At 44.5% G+C, this 24,469-nt stretch overlaps 1 protein-coding gene across 12 annotated transcripts in view; it reads left to right on the forward strand.

Moving 5' to 3' along the window:
• Positions 1-24,469, forward strand: part of MTOR (mechanistic target of rapamycin kinase) — a 212,797-nt gene that overhangs the window by 76,353 nt on the left and 111,975 nt on the right. For 8 of the 12 annotated variants that reach the window (XM_040326325.1, XM_040326329.1, XM_040326326.1 and 5 more), the window contains 2 exons: positions 15,805-15,880; positions 20,615-20,647. In XM_040326325.1, the coding sequence (XP_040182259.1) occupies positions 15,805-15,880; positions 20,615-20,647 (109 nt within the window). The remainder of the gene's footprint in view (positions 1-15,804; positions 15,881-20,614; positions 20,648-24,469) is intronic. The other 4 variants (XM_040326332.1, XM_040326335.1, XM_040326337.1 and 1 more) reach the window with 1 other exon arrangement.

Genomic DNA, 24,469 nt, shown 5'->3' on the forward strand with positions numbered 1-24,469 from the left:
TCCGTTGCCTATGCACCTGGTACCGCAAGCCCAACAAGCCTGCTTCCGCATGAAGGTCTGCCCCCGCCCGGGTCTCGGGTGGGGGGCCGGCTTCGTGAATTTGCGGCTCGTTGGAGGTCTATTCTCTCCGACTGTTGGGTTTGCGAAGTCGTTTTCTCGGGGTACAAGATAGTTTCTCTCTTGTCCGCCAAACAGATTCTTTCCTTCCAACCTCCAGCTTCCTCCGGATCGCCGGCAGGCTCTGGCGGGGGCTGTCCAGGATCTACTGGGCAGGGGAGTGATTGTGCTGGTTCCCTCGCAGGAACGGTTTCAGGGGTTTTACTCCAATCTGTTTGTGGTCCCCAAGAAGGAAGGGGTCTGTCCAATTCTGGACCTCAAGGCCCTCAATTGTTTTGTCAAAGTGCAAAAATTCAGGATGGAGTTGATTTGCTTGGTATTAGCGGCACTCCATCAGGGGGACTTTCTGGCAGCCCTGGATATCATGGACGCGTACCTACATGTACCCATATGCATAAAGCACCAGAGATTTCTGCGCTTTGCGATCGGGGAGGACCACTTTCAATTTGTGGCCCTTCCGTTCGGTTTGGCCTCGGCACCACGGGTTTTCACCAAGATTGGCCACGCCGCTCCTGGTACGCGGACCTGGTGCGTCTGGTGGCAGACGTCCCCTGGCGTCTACCCCTGAGAGAAGATCTTCGGTCGCAGCGTCTGATCTTCCATCCTGCTTTACAGTCGCTGGCTTTAACGGCGTGGCTGTTGAGAGCCAGGTGTTGAAGGACCGGGGCCTATTGGCCTCGGTGGGTTCTACCATGCTGCGTGCGATTCTGCTCTTTCACTGTTCAATGAGCAGACGGGTGACACAGGAAGATAAATAGTTGTTGCCATCATGGCTTTGGTTGTGTGGCATTAGCAATTAAATTCCATGGACATACCGTATATACTCGCGTATAAGCCAAGTTTTTTTTTTTTGTGTGCTGAAAATGCCCCATCGGCTTATACTTGAGTCACCTTTTTGCGCCTGATCTCCCGGACTTTGGGGACCCGGTACCGGCCGGCCATAGGTCCCTTGGCACACATGTAGCCCCACTCTATCTCTATAAGTGTGCAAAGTTTGTTGTCCGGGGGACCTACGGCCGGGGAGCACAGATTTTTCAAAGCCGGGCACCCCTTCCATAGACTTCGGTGTTAAACCGTAATTTCTCTGGTGACTTTGGGGACCCGGTACTGGTCGGTCATAGGTCCCCTGGACCCGGAACTTGGCACACATGTAGCCCCATTTCTCCTCTATAAGTGTGCAACGTTTGTTGTCTAGGGGACCTATGGCTGGGGAGCACTCATTTTTCAAAACTGAGTACCCCTTCCATAGACTCCCATGTTAAACATCATTCTAGTCATGGGCACAGTGAGGCATGGGCACAGTGAGGCATGCAGATGGACACCCTAGGCTTATACTCGAGTCAATACGTTTTCCCTGTTTTTTTTTTTTTTTTTTTGTGGTAAAATTGGGTGCCTCGGCTTATATTCGCGTTGGCTTATATTCGTGTCAGCTTATAATCAAGTATATACGGTAATTACAAATACTTGGGCAAGGAGCATACTTGTATTTCAGCTATGCACATAGCTGTAAGGTTAGCTGTCCCCATTAAATGCAGTTACTGTAGTTACAGCACATCATTGGTTTTGCACAGACTTGTGAACCCCCTTGGGTCTTAGTGTGCTGTCGGTATTCTGCGACTCTTTAATATTACTGGGGAAATAGCTAGTGAATTTCACACCATTCGATGGCATCGCCTGCTTCTCCACTGCTGGCAGCAATAATATAACATAAGCAGACCTGGACACCCCGCCCGACAAACTCCAATTCCCCGGGGTCTATTCTCCATCCCGAAACCAGCTGAAAAACAGTCCCCTCATCTCCGAAGAATGCAAGCAAGGAAAAGCGATTGCTACCAGTCGCTGCAGGAGGAGGCCTGCTGGGAAAGAGGATCAGATGCTCCAGAAAAACATAAATACTAAAAATTCAAGTCTGCAAAGGTATCCGACTTTTTTTTTCCGCTTGATTTCCAAACTTAAACAGTAAAACACCTTGCGGAGACCATTTCCGTCCCAGAAGGTGATTGGATGAAGTCAGGAATCTGTATTAAATGTTGACTGGTTGTTTGCCATGGAGAAATATGCATGCGGAATTAGTCATCAAAAAAAAAAAAGTGGTATTTGCTAGAAAAATAAATGTTCTGGAAATTACGGAGAGGAAGTTATTAAGGCTAAATGCTTCCATTATATAACCAGCTAGACTGCACGTTTCTTCAAGGCACTGCGAAAGTTTGTTTTTGTCACAGATACGGGAAGGGTTGGCTTAGGGGTTTTCTTTGCGTTGCTAAAATCTTGGAGGTATCCAAGGAACACACAAGTCTTACTGAAATGGATATCGCTTTGAAATGAGAAAATTATGTAACCACTTTGTGTAAAAAGTTAAGAATTTTACCACCGCTTATTATAATAGGAGAGACTCTAGCTTGGAGTACTGTGCCCGACACCTTGAAATGTTTTTGAACCTTTGGTTCATAAGTGCATGCCTTAAAGTAAATGTTCAGACGTTCCTCGGATGTACCACCCAACAACCTTCTTCCCCCTCCTAGATCATGGGTCCCCAAACTTTAAAAAAAAAGTTTGATGGACAGTTTACCGCCCTTTAAAAGCGACGGATGGTGTCAGTGAGAGGAATGGTGCCCCATTTATATCAGTGGGAGAAATGGTGCCCCATTGTTGGCAGGCGGAATGGCGCCCCATTGTTTGGGTCAGTGGGAGAAATTGTGCCCCATTGTTGGCATTGGTGGGAGGAATGGTGCCTCCTATCAGTGGAAAGAATAGGTCTTTTAAGGACAAGCCAAGCTTGAGCAGAATTCCGTCAGAAAAAACATCCAATAGGTATCCTATTAAATTTTACGCAAGGAAAGCCATAGTACTTAACTGGAAGTCAGCCAACCTCCCCCTACCCCGTCATTGTGCAAAAACTAAAAACAAAGATACAAAGCAACATCTTTATCCTGAGGATGCCCCAAAAAATATGAAAAAGTCTGGCACTTGTGGACAGGCTCCGTTCACAACAGATGATCAGCCGGTTGGGAACTACCCTGGTTAGACACCCTTGATGAATACCTGGCCCTGTTGAGTGTTGGGGTCCTGGCCCTGTTGAGTGTTGGGGTCCTGGCCCACACAGGGGAGGGGTGGTGTTAGTCCAGAGCGACCCTAGCTGTTCTAGTAATGTCCGGCTCAGACAGATAAGAGGGATGAGAGGTCCTACAGGAATAAAATGTAATTATCTATATTTCATATCAGGACGCTGCCCCTGGAAGCTGTAAATTACTGAAGTAGACACCATTACTCTAGTGGTCTCCACTAGGCATGTGCAATTTTTTAAGTTACGAATACGTTTTCCGTCATTTTTCGTTATTTTAGTTGATTCGTTAACATACGAATGAACAAATGGTTTAGCGCAATTAATAACGAATAACGATATTTTCAAAATAACGAGTATGGAAAACAACGAAGATACGAAAGAAGAAAGAAACGAAAACATAGAAACAACGAAAATACCGAACCCAAAAAAAAATAAAAAATTACGAAAAACAAAATGAACGAAAATGCAAACTTACTAATATTCGAAGACCGAAAAGAAAACGAAATGCCGAACAAAGACTAAAAAACGAAAATCAAAACTAACGAAAAATAAATTACGGATCTTCGGAAAACTGAAATGAAAACAACGAAAATACAAAATAATGTAAATTAGCTTTCGTTAGTACTGAAATATTTCTGGACATTGACCAATAGCCACTGAGCGCTGTCCCTTTCCTCTGAAGAGGTTTGTTCCTTCCCCCAATGAGCTTCTTTCTCATTACCTCCTGGCTCATTGTGTCTTTTTCTGTGTTAGACTGCAGTGCATCTAATTTCTAGATTTGTATTTGTAATATCTGACATATTTTAGTTTTCTTCTACGTCAGACTTCATTCTAGACAGGGTGTGTGTGCTAACTAAGACAGTCAAGTCAATCACAGTAAAATCCGAATTACAAAATTACGACGAGTAGTGTGTCGAATAAACGTAAAATGTATTCTAACAGAATTACGAATGCAATAAAATCTACAAAAGTAAGTTTTTACAATCAAAGGAAATTAGACATGAAAATACGAATGATCATAAAGCAACGAAAATATATTTCTTTACGAAAATACGAATGCGGCATGATGGAAAATATAATGTAAATACGAATAACAAAACAACGAAAATTAAACTAACGTAAAAACGAAGGAACGAATAAAATCATTTTAAAAATACGAACGCGGCAGAATACAAAATATAACGAAAATACGAATCTCGATTCAACGAAAAATAAACTAACAGAAAAAAACGGAAACAGAAAAAAGAGTGTTACGAAAATACTAAAGAGTACGAATACGATAACTAACGTCTTACGAAATTACGACTCGTTACGAATCACGATAAACGAACAGAAACGAAACAGAAATAAACGAAAATTTTTGCTGTGCACATGTCTAGTCTCCACTGGGTCCTGTGCTGAGAGGCTGGCCTGATGCCTTCTGAACGCAGGGGGCCAGATGCTTGGCATGGACACCATTTGGAGAAGGCTTTGCATTCTCTGGATGCAAAATATTCTCTGATTGGACAAGGTGGGACGTTGACATAGCGCTCCTCACTTCATCCAGTCAGAGAATGCATTAAATGAATTGAAAAAGATGCAAAACATTCTCTGATTGGCGCCCGTGCTGAGTGACTGATCTCCTGTGGTCCACATGCCTCAAGCCAGTCTCTTATCACTGAACTTGGAAGCAAGTGGAGAGCACTTCAGTAATTTACAGCTTCCAGGGGCAGCGTCCGGATATGAAATATAGATAATTACATTGGTCCATGCTAACTAAAAATACACCATGCCGGGAATTTCTCTTTAAAATCCTTGCAATGCAGTGGACCCAAGAGGGTTTTATCTCTACAACGTCGAAATCCCAATTTTGGGTGGAGGTTTTACTATTTTCTGAGGAGAAGACGGAGGATCCTCCATATCTGGTTAAAGGGGTTGTAAAGGTTTTTTTTATTTTTTTATTTAATTTTTTTAAATGGGTTCCTTTTAAGAGCCGGTTCACACTGGGGCGACTCGTCAGGCGACTCGGCCGCCAGACAAGTCGCGTCCCATTCTATTCAATAGAACCGTTCTAATAGGAGCGACGCAAGTTGCTCCGACTTAGAAAAAGGTTCTTGTACGACTTTTGGGGGCGACTCCGGGCGACTTGCATTGACTTCTATACAGAAGTCATTTTGCAAGTCGCCTCTGAAGTCGTCTTCAGGACGCCTTGCCGAGTCGCCCCCAAAGTCGTGCCGCCCCTGTGTGAACCGGCTCTAAGCTAGTGCATTGTTGGTTCACTTACCTTTTCCTTTGATTTCCCTTCTAAATGTTTCTTCTGTGTCTGAATTTCTCACTTCCTGTTTCTCCTCAGTAAGCTTTCCCCCATCATCCAAGCTGTTCTGGCTGGGGGTTAGTCAGCCAGAACAGCTTACTGAGGAGCAACAGGAAGTGAGAAATTCAGACAAAGAATAAAACATTTAGAAGGGAAATCGAAGGAAAAGGTAAGTGAACCAACAATGCACTAGCATAAAGGAACCTATTAAGAAAATAAAACGAAAGCAATATGGGGGCTGTTGGTACTAACTGGTGGCCAAATGATTGGTCCTGGAGTGGCACTGGTTCTGGAATCTTCTGAACAACTTGGATTCTAATGATATGAAACAGGCTTATCCAAGGCCAGGTTTTTCTCTACCCACTGATGGACCCTGAGTGTTTCTGTTCCTTATTAGTGTCCATTGTGTTTCAGGTAATAAAAATCCTCCAGTACTTGGTTGTGCAAAAGAGTAATGCTCCGTACACACGATGGGAAATTCCGACAGCAAAAGTCCGATGTGAGCTTTTGAACGGAAATTCCGACCGTGTGTATGCTCCATCCGCCAACAAAAGATTAAGAGCTAGTTCTCAAATCATCCGACGAAAAAAATTCCTATCGGAAAATCCGATCGTCTGTAGCAATTCCAACGCGAGCTCGGAAACAATTCCCCGCATGCTCTGCTCAGAAGCATTGAACATCATTTTCTTGGTTCAGCGTAGTGTTGTACGTCAACTGCTTTATCTTTACGCTGAACTAATTGCGACAGGCGTACGTACGTTCGTGAATTGGCGTATCTTGCTCATTTGCATATTCGACGTGGAAAACAACGGAAGCGCCACCTAGCGGCCAGCGTAAATATGCACCCTAAGATACGACGGCGTAGGAGACTTACGCTGCTCGTATCTTAGCCAAATTTAAGCGTATCTGGTTTCCAGAATAAGCTTAAATATACGATGGCGCAGATTCGGACTTACGATGGCGTATCTACTGATACACCGACGTAAGTCTCTGAGAATCTGGCCCTGAAAGTTTGCTATAGCAGCTGTACTTTCCCTATCTGGGAGAGTCGCTCTCCCACTATTCATCCAGACCTTGAAGGGGGGATTCTCTTACCCCTGAGACACTTGGGCTTGCAGCTGATAGTAAGACAGTCATTTGTACGCAACTTCCTCATTCATTTTCATATTTTTTTTTTCCATTGGTGTCCCTTTTTTCTTTTTAACAGCAGGTTGTCATTAGAGACATTCATCAGGACTTTCATGCTAATTTTAGCTTCTCGGTCTAGTCGCTAAAGCTAACACAAGCATGCAAGAAAAGTTTCATCTCCTGCCATGTATGCTTGCTCCAGGTCTCTGACATAAGTGGAACAAGAATCAAGGCCAGTAATCTTTTAAAAGGCCAGCAATGGCTTTAAGTCAACGTTATTAAAAAAAAAAAAAAAAAAAAAAGCCTAGAGGGCATTTAATGCATTTTTGTGGCAATCCAGTGGACCCTCTCTTGGGTTGGTACATGACGTATGTGGGGAAGATCAGTCAAGGTCCTGGATGGTGGGTAAAATCTGGTGGGGTCTGTGAAGCTGCTCCACCCTGGAAAGTCATTTTTAGTGAATTTGTTCTTTTTTTATATTTTTTTTTTATTTCCTTCTTTACAAAGTTGGGCACCTGAATGTGGACATTTGGGTGTCTCAGCCAATGCTCCTCGAACTGCCGTTTCCGAATAGGAAAAAATAATCGCCCAATAAAGTGCAGTAACAAAGAACATTCAGTTGCCTTGTTTTATTAGAATCGAGGGGGGGTGGGGGTGGAAGTGCTCAAAGTTTTCGCCTCTGTTCCAGTGATCGGAACGTTATGGCGGGTTTATAAATAGTCTGCAGACTTTGTGTTCCAACATGTCTGCCACTTTAGCGCATAAAAACTTTAAAAAGAGGAACAGTAAAAGCAATCTTTCTATGTAAACAGTTACTTTTTTTTTTTCTCTTATATTCTTTATTTTATACCTATATGTGTGGCACATGGCCGGTTCAACAGGTGCCTCTGGCTTTAAGATTCAATTCTAGGTAAGAGTAAAGCCCTCATACACACAATCCGATTTTCTGCGGGCAAAGTGTAGGACTTTTGTCTAAAGGGCGTTGGCTAGGAACTTGTATTGCATACAAACGGCAAAGAATTGTAGGCCAACAAACACAAAACCACAGGGTTTTTTTCAGCTCTTTAGCACCACCCTTTTGGGCAACTTCTGCTTATGTGTTATGGTGAGCATTGCTTCTGAGCATGCATGTTTGTACTCTGAAGGATTTCTGTACACACGATCGGATAAGCTGACATCACACACAGTTGTTGGCGGAAAATCCGACACGTCCTATCACTGGGTGGCAACACTCACCTACTGTATTAGTAGAGGGAGCCATGGTTGTCACCCAGGCTGGACTTTAACCACTTGAGGACCGCCTAACGCCGATATACATCGGCAATATGGCACGGCCGGGCACAGGCAGTTGCCCTTTAAGTGCCCAGCCGTGGGTTGCCCCGCCGCACATGTGACCCGGTCCGAAGCTCCGTGACCCGATCATCGCCGGTGTCCCGCGATCGGGTCACAGGAGCTGAAGAATGGGGAGAGGGGAGTGTTAACACGCCTTCCCCATTTTCCAACAGCAGCCGGTTATCACTCAATTCCCGTTGGATAATCCAATAGTTTGTTTGGGCCTTTAGGCTGCATTTACACCTGAGCGTTTTGTCGCCTGAAGCGCGACGCTCAAATACGCTAGAGGGGGAAAAAGTACATTATTCCCTATGGAGATGGTTCACATCTGCACGCCAATACGCCTGACGCCGAACGACTGAAGCTCAAACAAGTTCCGGACCCTTTTTTGTTGCGCGTATCGGGCGGTTTGGTCGTTTTTGAGCGTTTCCATTTCCCATAGAACGTAATGGAAACGCTCGATTCAAGCGACTTGCGCGACAACGAGCGTTTGCTACGGGCGTTTCGTCGCTTTAATCAATAGAACATTTCACCCAGGCAGAAGATTAAAAAAATCTACCAACATAGCAACAAGTGATGAAAAGATGATAATTTTTCCTATTGGCTAAAATAAAAAACGTTGAAGTACAAAAACGTCGGACGACGATGCATGCAAACGCGCAAATAGGCATGAATACGCCCGAAAAGAACGACCGACGCTCAGGTGTGAATGCAGCCTTAGTGTATATTTACCCCAATCGTGTTTGTTTGTTTTTTTAGCTTTGCATAAGGTGGGGAAGAATTAGAAGCCTTGTCAGGTTTTTACTGGAAGACCTGGTTTTGGGGTTTCCCCTCACTCAGGCCATTGGGGCTACAGGAAGTTTCCCGGTGGGCCGATGGCTCAGCGGGACGGTTTCGGTGACAGCCTGTCAAAGTTATGGCTGTGCAGCCCATTCATTTGAGCACCGCTGTACTGCCTATAAGAGAAATAAAGTAGAACGGCTAATGGCCAGTGAATGGGGGGCCTTGGGTGGCCATTGAGGTTGGCTGGTCGGAGGGCCGGCTTTGTCTGGCCGGACGTTTATAGGATTGACCTGTCATCCGCACTGCCCATCACCTCACTTCATAGTGCCTAACCCAGGTAAGCCATTGGCTGAAAGGCAGCCAATGGCTGTGCAGCAATGCCAATTTCTAAAAATTCCAGCCAATGAGGCTGTAGCAATGTTCCTGAATGTCGTTGGCCCTCCCGCTTCACTTGTTTTTGTGCGTGTTTGCGAAATTAAAGTGGGCTGGTCTGGATGAAGTCCAGGGCCAAATTTTTGTCCCAGTCCAGGCCTGCCCTCACTGGGAAAAACAAAAACTCCTTTACTAGACAGGAAGTGAGTGTAGAAACACAACTGGTCGTCACCATAATATAGTAGCCGGGAAAGGCGCAGACAGTTTGTAAAGGTGGTGACCCCGGGAAGAAGACTCCTTTTGTGCTGCGGGTCAGTTTAGCGCATTCAGCTTGTTGGTATAGTACAGAACCGTCTTCCTGGATGACTTAAAAAAACAAGCAAGTCTCCAGTCAGAAGTAGTACATGAAATGGGATCACGGCTGTAAAAATGGATATGTGTACTGGCTCTTGGTAAAGCTTGGCGGTTCATTAATCATCTTTTTTTTTTTTTTTTTCATTCATTCTACCAGTGGGTTGAACGAAAACAAATAATTACCAGATTCCCCCATCCATACACTCAATGGGCCAGATTCACGTAGAATCGCGGCGGCGTAACGTATCCTAGATAGGTTACACCGCCGCAATTTTTCATCGCAAGTGCCTGATTCACCAAGCACTTGCGATGAAAACTACGCCCGCGGCCTCCGGCGCAAGGCGGGCCAATTCAAATGGGCGTGTGCCATTTAAATTAGGCGCGCTCCTGCGCCGGACCTACTGCGCATGCTCCGTTTCCTAACTCCCGCCGTGCTTTGCACGCCGTGACGTCATTTTTTTTTTGAAAGGCGACGCGCGTAGCGTACTTCCGTATTCCCGGACGGCTTACGCAAACGACGTTAAATTTTGAATTTCGACGCGGGAACGACGGCCATACTTTAGACAGCAATACGCTTGCTGACTAAAGTTAGGGCACCAAAAAAAAACGATTAACTTTGCGACAGGAAACTTAAATAGCGGCGACGTAGCGAACGCGAGAAACCGACGTGGATCCGCCGTAACTCCTAATTTGCATACCCGACACTGGTTTACGACGCGAACTCCCCCCAGCGGCGGCCGCGGTACTGCATCCTAAGATCCGACAGTGTAAAACAATTACACCTGTCGGATCTTAGGGATATCTATGCGTAACTGATGAATCGGCCGCATAGATAGAAACAGAAATACGACGGAGTATCAGGAGAAACGCTGTCGTATCTCATTTGTGAATCTGGCCCAATGTGACTAGGGGATCTCTCCCACTGTGTTGTATTCTGATGGCAGGGAGATCAGTGATGCCGGCTATAACGTTCAAAAGTTTGCCTAAACCCCGCCCCCCAAAAAGTAATATATTGCAGGTTGCAAGTTCTTGAATTTGGCTTCATTCGTTTTTATTGTAGGCCTTTTTTCCTTTATTTTTTTCCCTGGAGATCTTATGAATAAGACACGTCCTATCACTGGGTGGCAACACTCACCTACTGTATTAGTGGAGGGAGCCATGGTTTTCACCCAGGCTGGACTTTAACCACTTGAGGACCGCCTAACGCCGATATACAACGGCAGTATGGCATGGCCGGGCACAGGCACGTATGGGTACGTTGCCCTTTAAGTGCCCAGCCATGAGTCGCCCCGCCGCACATGCGACCCTGTCCGAAGCTCCGTGACCGCGGGACCCGATCGCCGCCGGTGTCCCGCGATCGGGTCACAGGAGCTGAAGAACGGGGAGAGGTGAGTGTAAACACACCTTCCCCATTCTTCTCTGTGGCTTGTCTCTGATCGTCTGTTTCCTTTTATAGGGAAAGACGATCGGTGACGTCACACGGCCAGCCACGCCCCCCTACAGTAAGAATCACTCCCTTAGGACACACTTAACCCCTTAGCGCCCCCTAGTGGTTAACCCCTTCACTGCCATTGTCATTTTCACAGTAATCAGTGCATTTTTATAGCCCTTTTCGCTGTGAAAATGACAATGGTCCCAAAAAATGTGAAAGTGTCCGCCATAATGTCGCAGTCACGAAAAAAAATCGCTGATCGCCGCCATTACTAGTAATAAAAAATAAATAAAAAAAAAATGCCATAAAACTATCCCCTATTTTGTAAACGTTATAACATTTGCGTAAACCAATAAACGCTTATTGCAATTTTTTTTCAAAGGTGGCACTGGAGGGACAGAGGAATCGGATAAGCGGAAGTTCCACTTTTGGATGGAACTGTGCTTTAAAGGCTGATTTTGTATTTTTATTTGCATGTCATACTTGCCTGCTCTAAGTTTTTCACAGAAAGGCATCCTTGGGTCCCCCACCAGCCCTCCTGGCCCCTCCCTCCTGCCGAGCACCACCCCCCCCCCCCCACGCAAGAAGTTTGCTATGGCGGCACCCGAGAAGTTTCAAGACAGCCACTGCTCTCTTGCACATTGCTGGATCGAGGTGGGACTTAAACTTCAATATTTAAAGTCCAGTCTGAGTGACAACCATGGCTCCCTCCATGGATACAGTACAGTATGTGAGGGTAGCCACCCAGAGGCAGGAAGTGTTCAGAGGATCACTAGCTGAAAATAACAGGAGACTGAAAGGATGAGCAAGGCAACCACCACACTGAAAAACTGGTAAAGTGCAGTATTTTACATTTTTTTTTTTTTTTTGTTCTTGGGTTTAGCTATCATTTAACTACAGTTAGTACATTGCTATGATGATCTTCTCATACCCGAGGGTGAGGGAGTTCTCCTCCTCCTGTAGACCGCAGGTGTAACGCATACATCCTGCCTTTCTTAAGATGCAGGAATTTCTCCAGATACGGAGAGCAGAAGTAAATAGGATGATGTCTTCGAAAAGTAAATATTTCCAAGAACGCTTTATGGCAAACATGTGTCGGCATGGTCCTAATAAATTTCTGCCTCACTTTCTCTGCAGTCATCGCGTTTCATGTCATTCCCATGGGAATCCTGGAGAATTCCTAATAAAACTGTCACTGGAGTTCATTGTTTGAGTTCATGTAGCGTGTGGTTGTTAGAAGGTGCCCTAATACCCTTTTTGTAGTATTTCACTTTCATGTCTCTCTTGGCCCAGGGGGGGGGTCGGGGGGTCTCTTACCCCCGGGTTCAACCGTTATCACACAAGACTTTCATTGTCCTTGCAGCCTCACGCCTGCAAGGCTACACATCCCAGGAGCAGAGGCGTGAAAGTTGACGAGAGGCAGGTTAGGCCTTGATGCTCAAAGTACGTCTGGCCTACAGATGTGGTTTGAGGCTGACAGACAGGTTCTTAGGAAAAGGAAATCCAGTGTTTGCCTATGACTTTCTCCGCTGTTGTAGTGTCAATAAATACAACCGGGGGCCCTTCACTCAAGTGTCAAGCTCTCGAACCGCATAGACCTCACTCAACGGCTTGGGAGCGCGGAGTGAAGGACCACGCTTAACGTCAAAGAGCTTAGTGGGGAGCGATGGCTTTGGGCCAAAAATCGAAAATTCTAAAACCCAGATCCTAGTCCGCACCGTGCTGTGAAAATGATCGACGTTTTAACAGAAGCTCTTTCACGTTAAACGTCTGGAGGTCTCATTAACGCTTCTGATATATTCAGCCTCCCGAGAGTTTAAATCTTTCGCATTTGTTATTCTCTCGTCTTTCCAAAAGCTCTGCTGGTCAGGCTTGATCTGTACTTCATTGTACGAAGACCGTTTTTTTATATATATTTTTTTTCCTTTTCCTTTTTTTTTATTTTTATTTCTGACCGCAGAAATGTGGTTTGCGTTGCATGCTTCTGTGGTCTTAAAAATTGAATTTTGTTTGATTACATAAATATTGAATCCATGGAAGTAACAGAATTTAGAAGCTTTGTACTTCTGAGAAACGTTGTAAACACGTGTAAAACGAACAGAATTTTCAGTTTTTTTGTTTTTATTTTTTCGGTGGTTTAGGTAGAAAATAACAGTAAATCTGAGCGTCTGCTCTGCGCGCGGCCTCTCCGGAATGCTTGTAACAAAGGAGCCAGTGTTTTTAAATGTTTATATGACATTCCATTGCTAGAGGTAGTTGTGCCATTGGGGGATATATACCAACGTTGGTTTTGTGAGGCATTTGTGGTTTTTGCTTACTAGGAATTCTATGATAAATGATACAACATATATCGTCCTGTAAAGGAGCGGCAAACCTGATGCAAGGGAGCTGTTAGTAAAATTTAGTGTTCAATTTAACTGCTTGCTTAAAAACCTAACTTGTCAGTGTAGCACATTCCTTCTTGGCTGCCTTTTTGGTCCTAGTGAACCTAGAATGATATATATTTTTTTTCATGCTAAATGCGCATTTTAAACTCTTAACCACTTGGCCTCCGGAAGATTTAGCCACCTCCCCACCACCCCCATTATTATAGGCCATTTTTAACTGACAATTGCGTCCCCCTTTTTTTTTTTTTCAACCCCACATATCTATTTTGGTGATATTTGACCTCTGTGTTGTTGGTTTTTTTTTATTTTATTTTTTATCTATAAACAAAAAACTGAAATTTTAAGAGCCGGTTCACACAGGGGCGGCACGACTTTGGGGGCGACTCGGCCAGGCGACATGAAGACTACATCTAAGGCGACTTGTAAAATGACTTCTGTATAGAAGTCAATGCAGGCCCCGAAGTGGTACAAGAACCTTTTTCTAAGTCGGAGCGACTTGCGTCGCTCCTATTAGAACGGTTCTATTCAGTAGAATGGGACGCGCCTTGTCAGGCGGCTGCGTCGCCCGACGAGTCGCCCCAGTGTGAACCGGGTCTTAAGGGGGGGGGGGGGTCAAATTTTTTCATAAGTTTAAGCCAATATGTATTTTGCTACAAAAAAAAAAATCCCAAAAAAGATATATTGGTGTAACGGTCAGGGGTTAACACCGTTTACGATATTCCATTCCACCAACCAAAGACAGCTTATCCGACACTCCACAATCCAGCAGACCGGACCCATAAGAATTCTCCAGACAAACGAGACGCAAGCTCTGTTCTCTGGTTCCAAAACGAATAACACTTCAATGGTAACTTGGCTTTCTTATATACAGTTACAAAGCGTGCTTCAGTAAGAAAAGGGACAATGACACACTCCACCCCCAACATCACACAGAATATATATATATATATATATATCTTTTTTTTTTTTTTTTTTAACTTTCATTATCGTACTTTTTTTTTTTTTTTTTTTTTTTATTATACTAGTAATGGCAGCGATCGGCAACTTATAGCGGGACTGCAAAATTGTGGCGGATAATCGGACCCTAACTGACATTTTGAGGGAACTAGTGACACAAATACAGTGATCAGTGCTAAAAATATGCACGGTCACTGGACTGACACTGGCTGGGAAGGGGTTAACATCAGGGTGATCAAAGGGTTAAAGGGGAGTTCCACCCACAATTTCACTTTTTAAATATAAATACCCCTGTAATACACAAGCTTAATGTAGTCTAGTAAAGTTTATAATCTAGAAATAGACCGTTGCCATCTTAAGTGTGGGCATCATGAAGCCAGACTGTATGACTTCCTGGATTTCAGCTTTGCATATCTCCCACATGCTCAGTGCACAAGCAATGTAATAGGTTTCAGTCAGGTTTGCAAGGACTACTGGGAAACATGATGCCTATCCCAGAAACCCTTGCAAATAGCCTAGGCAAATAAGGAGGAGGAAGTAATGAAGGACTACAAAATAAAGGTATTTACAAGCAACAAATTAAATAAAAATTGTCCATTCTGAACACTATGAGATTAGGGCATGCAGCACAGACAAACATAAAAAAAATGGGTGGAACTCCACTTTAAATGGTGTGCCTAGCCAGTGTTGGTGAAAGCAACCACATTCAGTACACAAAGGGAAGTGATTGATTATATTCCCTGCTTTAGGACAAAAAAATCCATTACTACCATCCCATTCCCCCCTGGATCCTGATCCTATGCTCGTGATCTTTCCTGTGCCTGGACTGGCTCTGTGTCATCAGCTGACAGCGGGCTGCTGAAGAAGACGGGTCACAGGCGTACAGAAAAAAAAATGCATTCCTGATCCACAAGAAAAGTACAGCCAAACAAGATTTTTTTTCTTTTTTTATTTTTTTTTTTAATTATTATATATATATTTTTTTTTCCACAAGAAAATTATATTTTTACATAGGACCAGTAAAATTCAGAAAAATGTCCTCCTACCAGCCCTGGCGATTTTTGAGTTTAGGTATCTTCCTGCCATCTTCTTAGAATCAGCTAGGGGGTGAGGCAAGACGCCGGTGCCCACTCAAAATTGAAAACCCAGTTTTTGGTATCCAAGAAGTATGGATATCCCATTCAGGATCCGACCAAAAAATGACTCTCGGAAGTCCTGGTCACAGGTATGTATTGCAGAATTAAGCAAGCACTTCTGTGTAGGAACTGCATGTCCCAGCATGCCTGGGTGGGCGGGTTTCCAGTGCCTGGTGTGTAGTTGTTCCTGCTTCCATAACACCTTGGTGCATGGCTTTTGTTTCCAGTACACAGGCATTCATCTAAGCGTGTGCGTGCGGCCATAAAATAACAGTTCATGACATTGTTGGGATAGTTCAGCATTATTGCCCATTACATAAGCGCTTGGCTGTCTGCCAGTTTGGGTGCGTGGATGTCTGTGTGACTGAGTAGTGTTTTATATCACCGTACTGCATTGTGTCCAGAAGGCCTCCTCATATTGTCTGTCTTCTCTTTTTTGTCTCTCTCAGCATTAACAATAAGCTCCAGCAGCCGGAGGCAGCGTCCGGGGTCTTAGAGTTTGCTATGAAGCATTATGGGGAAATGGTGAGTGTGTCCTGCGTCCAGAGTTGCTGCATAATCACGCTGATTAAAATAACACATCAAAGCAATTTTATGTATTTTCCTGAATTATTTGCAGGCTGCTAAAAATTCCAAAGTTCTGGGAAAATCACTGAACATGTTTATGTATATCGTGGTATTCTGTTTCTAAAACCGGTACAAGAAGCGCAATCTGGGTTAGAGGAGGAGTACAGCCAAAGCTTGTTTGGCTGTACTACTTCTCCTCCTGGAGTGTGCAGTTCATTCTGCACTCCTGTGACCCATTTTCAGCAGACAGCGGCCTTCAGTCCTCTGTCTGCTGACGTCGCAGAGCTGGTCCAGGCTCGGGCAAGATCGTGACCATATGATCGGGATCTTTCTGGACCCTGAGAGCCTGAGCCGGCCGCTTCTGCCCCCTCCACAGCCCAGCATGCCAGTGAGCGTGGGAAGAGGACCACTGACTGACAGCAGCTCTCTACTCGGGGAACTCTGAGAACCAAGCGATTGGCTGTGTTTTGATCGCTCGGTTTTCAGTGTTGGAGCCAACAGCGGGGAGCGATGCTGCATCCATCTGGTAACTATGATTAAAATAAAATATTCCCATACTTCTGTTTTTTAAGAAATACACAGAAAATATCATTCAGTTTTTATTGAACAAACTCGGGCCAGTTAACACCTTGGCGCCAGCCGTATGCAAATATGCGTCCCCGGGATGGACTCAGGGGGACGTAGGTCTCTGTGAATCAAAACGAGCATGTATGGAATAAACCAAGATGTCGGTAACTGGAAGAATCCTAGTTAGATATACACCAGGGATATGCAATTAGCGGACCTCCAGCTGTTGCAAAACTACAAGTCCCATCATGCTTCTGCCTCTGGGTGTCATGCTTGTGGCTGTCAGAGTCTTGCTATGCCTCATGGGAATTGTAGTTCTGCAACAGCTGGAGGTCCGCTAATTGCATATCCCCGATATACACCATGACCTCCGATCGTCGATGGTAAAGATGCAGCAAAACATACAGTGGAAATTTATGCTGGATACCGAAACTTATTCTCAGTGAATATAGGGAAGGGAACACACACAGAGTCGTCTCCACTATCACTGTGCCCATGCCTCACTGTGCCCATGCCTCAATGTGACCATGACTAGACTGATGTTTAACATGGGAGCCTATGGAAGGGGTTACCGGCTTTTAAAAATCGGTGGTTCCCCAGACAACAAACTTTGCGCACTTGGGGAAATGGGGCTACATGTGTGCCAAGTTTCGGACCTACGACCGGCCAGTAACGGGTCACCAGAGAAATGACCGTTTAACATGGGAGTCTATGGCAGGGGTGCCCGGCTTTGAAAAATCGGTGCTTCCCAGCCGTAGGTCCTTCAGACAACAAACCTAGCACAGGGGACCTACGACTGGCCAGTACCGGGTCCTCAAATTCCGGGAGATCAGGCGCAAAAAGGTGACTCGCGTATAAGCCGAGGGGGGCATTTTCAGCACAAAAAAATGTGCTAAAAAACTCGGCTTATACTCGAGTATATACGGTATATATTTGTAAAAAAAAATGAAAACCATTTATCATTTTCCTTCCACTTCACAATTGTCTTTGTGTTGGTCTATCACATCAAATCCCAATAAAATACTTTTATGTTTTTGGTTGTAACATGACAAAATGTGGAAAACGGCAAGGGGTATAAATACTTTTTCAGCGCATTGTATAATGGTCATTCCTATCTATTTACTAATGCTGGCAGTACAGACATGGCCAAAAATATTGGCACCCCTGCATTTGTCAGATAATGCGCCACTTCACCCAGAAAATTGTTGCAATTACAAATGTTTAGGCATTCTCATGTTTGTTTCTTTTGTATTGCTATGACACAAAGTGGAGAAACAAAAAGCTGAAATATATGATTTACATTTTGTGGATTTATGTAGTGCTACACTGTATTCATTTTAGTATAAGTTGTCCCAAAAGAGTATTTTCTACAATGTGTCCACATTCAGTAATAATGATGATGTCATAAACATGCAAAGGCGTATAAAACGCCAGTGGTTTCACTCTTCATGCAACAGGTGCAACTCCTTGCTCAATCAACATATTCCCAGCCAGATAAACCTTCTCGTTTTTGCTGCTCAGTGACCCAGTCTACTGCCCCTCTTATTCAACTCCTATTTAACCACTTGCTTACTGGGCACATATACCCCCCTCCTGCCCAGGTGAAATTTCAGCTTCCGGCACTGCGTTGCTTTAACTGACAATTGCGCGGTCGTGCGACGTGGCTCCCAAACAAAATTGATGTCCTTTTTTTCCCCCTCAAGTAGAGCTTTCTTTTGGTGGTATTTGATCACCTCTGCGGTTTTTATTTTTTGCACTATAAACAAAAAAAGAGCAACAATTTTGAAAAAAAAAAACAATTTTTTACTTGTTGCTATAATAGCGCAATTTAAATAAATAATTTTCTCAGTCTAGGACGATACGTATTCTTCTACATATTTTTGGTAAAAAAAAAAAAAAAACGCAATAAGCGACTGGTTTGCGCAAAATGTATAGCACCTACAAAATGGGGGACAGAATTATCTATTTTATTTTTATTTTTTACTAGCAATGGCGGCGATCTGCGATTTTTATTGGGACTGCGACATTATGGCGGACACATTTTTGGCACCATTCACATTTATACTGCGATCAGTGCTATAAATATGCACTAATTACTGTATAAATGTGACTGGCATTGAAGGGGTTAACACTAGGGGGTGAGGAAGGGGTTAAATGTGTACCCTGCATAGTGTTTCTAACTGTGGGGGGAGGTGACCGATCTGTGTCCCTATGTACAAGGGACACAGATCGGTCTCCTCTCTCCCTGACAGGACGTGGATCTGTGTGTTTACACACACAGATCCATGTCCTTGTCTCTGTAACCGCCGATCGCGGGTGCCAGGCGGACATCGCGGCCGCCAGGCACGCACATCGGCATCTCAGCGATGCGGCGCGCGCGCCCCCCAGTGGCTGGAGGCCGTATATAGACAGCCTCCCGGAGATTAAGAACCACACTGCGGCCGTATAAAGTCGTACGGCCATCAGGAAGTGGTTAAGGAAAAAAGGGGCATAGACATAGCGTGCTCTGTATAACAACTTTATTAAAACACCCCGCTCCTAAAATCTACTTACAAGATCATATAAACAATAGCGCCTTCAAAGACCATCTCCCCACCCAGCACAGCGCGGTCCCGGCGTGATGTCGCAAGCTTGGCTCCTCCCTGAACGTGTTGCACCCGATTGGGCTTCTTCAGTAGGGGAGATAGTTTCAAATCGCTATTGGTTTTTATGATCTTGTAAGTGGATTTTAGAGCGGGGTGTTTTAATAGTTGTTACACAGAGTACGCCATGTCTATGCCTCTTTTTGCCTTAAATAGGAGCCTGCACAGTGGACTGGGTCACTGAGAAGCAAGGAGGAGACGAGATTTATCTGGTTGGGAATATTTGATGGTTGAGCGAGTTGTTTAATGCATCGAGGTGAACAGGGTCTGGTGGCGGAGTCGCACCGGTGCATGAAGAGTGAAAACACTGGGTGTTTGTTGTGCCTTTGCATGTTTTTATCACGTTGTCATCATTGCTGAACTTTTCTGTAAAGATTATTTTTGAACAAATGGACACATTCACATTGTAGAAATATTCTTTTGGGACTTATATAAAATGTTTGAATTTATGTTGTTGCGCTGTATTCATTTTAGTAGTTTGGTGGTGTGAAAACGCTGAACAGTGTTCGGCTGAGCGACACATTTATTTATTTCTCGCTTTGTTTGCGCCGATTGTATTTGTATATAAAAGGCCAAATCTGACACCTTTCACGCAAAACTTCAAATATAGACTGGACAAAATTATTGGCACCCTCAATTTTAATGTTTGGTAGCACACCCCTTGGGGGAAAAAACTGATATCAATGGCTTCCTGTAACCATAATGCGTTTCTTGCACCTCTGCTGGAATTTTGGATCGCTCGTCTTTCGCCAACATGCTCCAGGTCTCTCAGATTGGAAGGGTTCTGCTGTTTTGAGATCTCTCCACAAATGCTCTATGGGATTTAGATCTGGACTCATTGCTGTCCAGTTCAGTACTTTGTCTTACACCGCATTCACACTGTAACGCGGCGTATTTTGCCGCGACAAATTGCGGCGTATTTAACCCGCGATTTGCCGCGACAAAACGGGTCTTTTTTTTTTTTTTTTTTTTTTTGACAACACATTGTTGTCTATGGCCGAACGCCAATGCCGCCTGAAAAAAGGGTCCGGGACTTTTTTTCAGGCGTTTCGGCGTTTGGCGTGAGATGTGAACCATCTCCATAGACATCAATGTGAAATCTCCCCTCCAGCGGCACGAGCGTCGGGCGTCTGGCGTGAAAACGCCTAGATGTGAATGGAGCCTTAAACCATATCTGGGTGCTTTTTGCCGTAGGCTTTGGGTCATTGTCCTGCTGTAAGACCCATGACCTCTGACAGACCCAACTTTCTAACATTGGGCCCTACATTGCACCCCAGGATTTTTTGGTAGTCTGATTTCATAATGCCCTGCAGATGGACATCCAGTGCCTAAAGCGGCAGAGCAACCTCAAAACTTAGGTGAACCTCCACCATGTTTGTCTGTATGTACTGTATTCTTTTCTTTGAAGGCCTCATTTCTTTATCTGAAAACCCTAGAATGGGCTTTACCAAAAAGCTGTAATCTTTGTTTTGTCTGTCCACAGCACGATCTCCCAAAAGGATTTTGGCTTCCTCAGGTAAGTACTCCACTCTGGCTTTTCATGTCAACATTGGGGTCCTCTTGGGTCTCCTACCATAGCGTCCCTTTTTATTTAGATAGTGACGTATAGTGCGTGCTGACAGTTGTACCCTGTGCCTGGTGGAAGAAGACTGAGAATCTTCTTCCACCATTCGAACAATCCTTCGTTGCAATCTTTGATCAATATGTCCTTCATCCATGTGCAGCAAGATTGGCTACAGTGCCATGGGCTGTATACTTATTGACAATGTTGCACACCGTGGCCACAGGAACATTAACCACTTAAGCCCCGGACCTTTAGGCAGCTAAAGGACCCGGCCAGGTTTTGAGATTCGGCACTGCGTCGCTTTAACAGACAATTGCGCGGTCGTGCGACGTGGCTCCGAAAAACACAATTGGCGTCCTTTTTCCCCCACAAATAGAGCTTTCTTTTGGTGGTATTTGATCACCTCTGCGTTTTATTTATTTTTTGCGCTATAAACAAACATAGAGCAACAATTTTGAAAAAAATTCAATATTTTTTTCTTTTTGCTAGAATATCCCCAAAAAAAATATATTAAATTTTTTTTTTTTTTCCTCAGTTTAGGCCGATACGTATTCTACCTATTTTTGGTAAAAAAAATCGCAATAAGCGTTAATCTGTTGGTTTGCGCAAACTTTATAGCGTTTACAAAATAGGGGATAGTTTTATTGCATTTTTATAAAAAAAATTTTTTTTTACTACTAATGGCGGCGATCAGCGATTTTTTTTTTATTTTTTTTTTTTTCCGTGACTGCGACATTATGGCGGACACTTCGGACAATTTTGACACATTTTTAGGACCATTGTCATTTTCACGGCAAAAAATGCATTTAAAATCGATCGATGACAGCGCCACAGTGAAGAACGGGGAAGCCGTGTTTTACATACAGATCTCCCCGTTCTACAGCTCCGGGGACCGATCGCGGGACTCCAGTGCCGATCGGGTCCCGGAGCTTCGGACAGGGTCGCGGGCGCGCGCCCGGGTACTAGCACAGGGCGTACCTATACGTGCATGTGCCCAGCCTTGCCATTCTGCCGACGTAAATGTGCAGGAGAGGCGGTCCTTAAGTGGTTAAAGACGACGTCCAGCCTGAGCTCGTTTGGCTGGGCTAATATGGGTCACAGGAGTGCAATTAGTTTCTGCACTTCTGTGACCCACTGAAGTCCGCTCTCTGCTGACGACATAGGAATCGGTCCAGGCACCGTTTCATGACAATAGAAGTCTGGATCTGCCAGGTGCCTGGACTGACACCCGTCCCAGCCTCTTAGTGAGAGTCCGAGACGGCCGTTCCCTGCCCCCTCCACAGCTCAGCGCTCCAGTGAGCGAGGAGGAGCAGAGCGGAGAGATGCTGATTGACAGTCAGCAGCTCTCTGCTCGGATCTGTGAGAACCAAGCCATAGGCAATGTTCGATCGCTCGGTTCTCGGTATAGGGGCGCTGGGGGACAGATGCAGCATCAGACCGATGCATCCACCTAGGTAAGTATGATGGGGGGGGGGGGGGGTTACCCCAAAACCATACTTCTTTTTAAGATCCCTGGAGATGGACTTGATCATGCGTTTCCACAATTTTTGTTCTAAAATCCCTGGACAATTTTTTTTGCTGCTTTATTTACAATTGAGAGGAGGATCACAAACTTGTAATCCAATCATTTCTTACACTTTTGAGACGGTGCCAATAATTTTGTTCAGTTCATTTTTGGAGTTTTGTGTGGAATGTGTCAGATTTAGCTTTTTGCTTCTCCACTTATTTGTCCTATCAATGCAAACAAAATAAACAAACATTTGTAAATACAACAATTTTCTCGGACGAACTGGCGCATTATCTGACATGCTGGAGTGACAATATTTTGCCCATGACTGTAGTTATTGATTGAGAGAGTTTAGTTCAGCTTTAAACTGGCCGTCAGCAGTGGCCCTCTTTATAAAACCTCCTGGAAATTTCTACACGTATAATAAAAAAAAAAACTTTAATACGTTTATAGCAAAACCAAGACGCAAGAGTGGTGTCACCAGGATCACATGGGAAATGTCAGTCTTCACACAAGAGCATTCTTGCATTTTGGTCAAAGTGGACCTTGTTGTTACAATTTAGATTGCCCACTGTCCTGCCCTTGCTTTTGCCTTAACTTAAAGGGGTTGTAAAGGTAAAACCATTTTTTTTCCTAAATGGCTTCCTTTTTCCTTAGTGCAGTCCTCCTTCACTTACCTCATCCTTCCATTTTTGCTTTTAAATGTCCTTATTTCTTCTGAGAAATCCTCACTTCCTGTTCTTCTGTCTGTAACTCCACACCGTAATGCAAGGCTTTCTCCCTGGTGTGGAGTGTCGTGCTCACCCCCTCCCTTGGACTACAGGGGAGTCAGGACACCCACTAACACACAGCTACTTTCTGCAACGTAGAGAGCGTCCTGACTCTCCCGTAGTCCAAGGGAGGGGGCGAGCACAACACTCCACACCAGGGAGAAAGCCTTGCATTACTGTGTGGAGTTAGACAGAACAGGAAGTGAGGATTTCTCAGAAGAAATAAGGAAATGGAAGGAAGAGGTAAGTGAAGGAGGACTGCACTAAGGTAAAGGAAGCTATTTAGGATTTTTTTTTTTACCTTTACAACCCCTTTAAGCACAAATCCTAGACCACTCGGGAAGCTCCAGATGACATAACTAACCAAAGAGTAGTTTGGTAACATGATTCCCGCAAAGGCACAGAATAAAAAAAATGCACTGCACCGTAACACATGTTCCATGCCTACAGGGGGTGCAGTTTTTGCGTCATTGCCATGCATTGGCTGTCCGCTCCTTTAAAGTGATTATAAACGATCACCTTGTAATATATATATATATATTCTAAAAACCTTTTTTATAAAAAGGGGCAAATAAAAAAAGAAGAAAATTATCCCATACCCTCTACTCTCATCTCCATAAGATCTGGGGAAGGAGAAGCAATAATACTTATTTTCCCAGTGAATGGTTGTGCAGGGAAGGTGGGAGGGGTGTCGGGACAAGTCTGATCATTGGAGGAAAGCAGGCTGAGTTCTCCTGCTTAGTGTAGTCTGTTTTTAAAGCGGGGGTTCACCCAAATTTTTTTTTTAACACTAGATTGAGGCTAATTAAGGGAAGCAGAATCGGGTGTTTTTTTTATTAAAATCAATGCAGTACTTATCTTTTTAGAGACAGATGTTCTCAGCCGCTTCCGGGTATGGTCTTCGGGACTGGACGTTCCTATTTGATTGACAGCCTTCCGACGATCGCATACAGCACGTCACGAGTTGCCGAACATCGGTGCGGCTCTATATGGCGCCTGCGCACCGACGTTCGGCTACTTTCGGAAACTCGTGACGCGCTGTATGCGACGGTCGGAAGGCTGTCAATCAAATGGGAACGCCCAGTCCCGCAGCCCATACCCGGAAGCGGCGGAGAACATCTATCTCTAAAACAGTAAGTACTGCATTGATTTAAAAAAAAACACCTGATTCTGCTTCCCGTAATTGGCCTCAATCTAATGTTAAATACATTTTTTTGGGTGAACCTCCACTTTAACCCCTTCCCGCTGTCCGCCTCCTGGCCCTTTAAGGGTTCTAAAAGCCGAGAGGCTGGCAATTGGGTCATATGACCGCTGTAATTGGCTGTCAGTGGTCACATGATCAGCTCACAATCACTACTATGCATCGGGAGCTTACCAGTACTCGCCGGCTACTGTACTTAGTACCCTCTCTCAGCACGGTAAGTGGTTTACATGCGGCCAGCATCAAGGGATTAATAGAAAAGCAAAGAGACTGGCAGGAAGCAATACAAAGAACAG

The sequence above is a fragment of the Rana temporaria genome, chromosome 10 (genome assembly GCF_905171775.1).
Source record: "Rana temporaria chromosome 10, aRanTem1.1, whole genome shotgun sequence".
NCBI classification, from domain to species: Eukaryota; Metazoa; Chordata; class Amphibia; order Anura; family Ranidae; genus Rana; species Rana temporaria.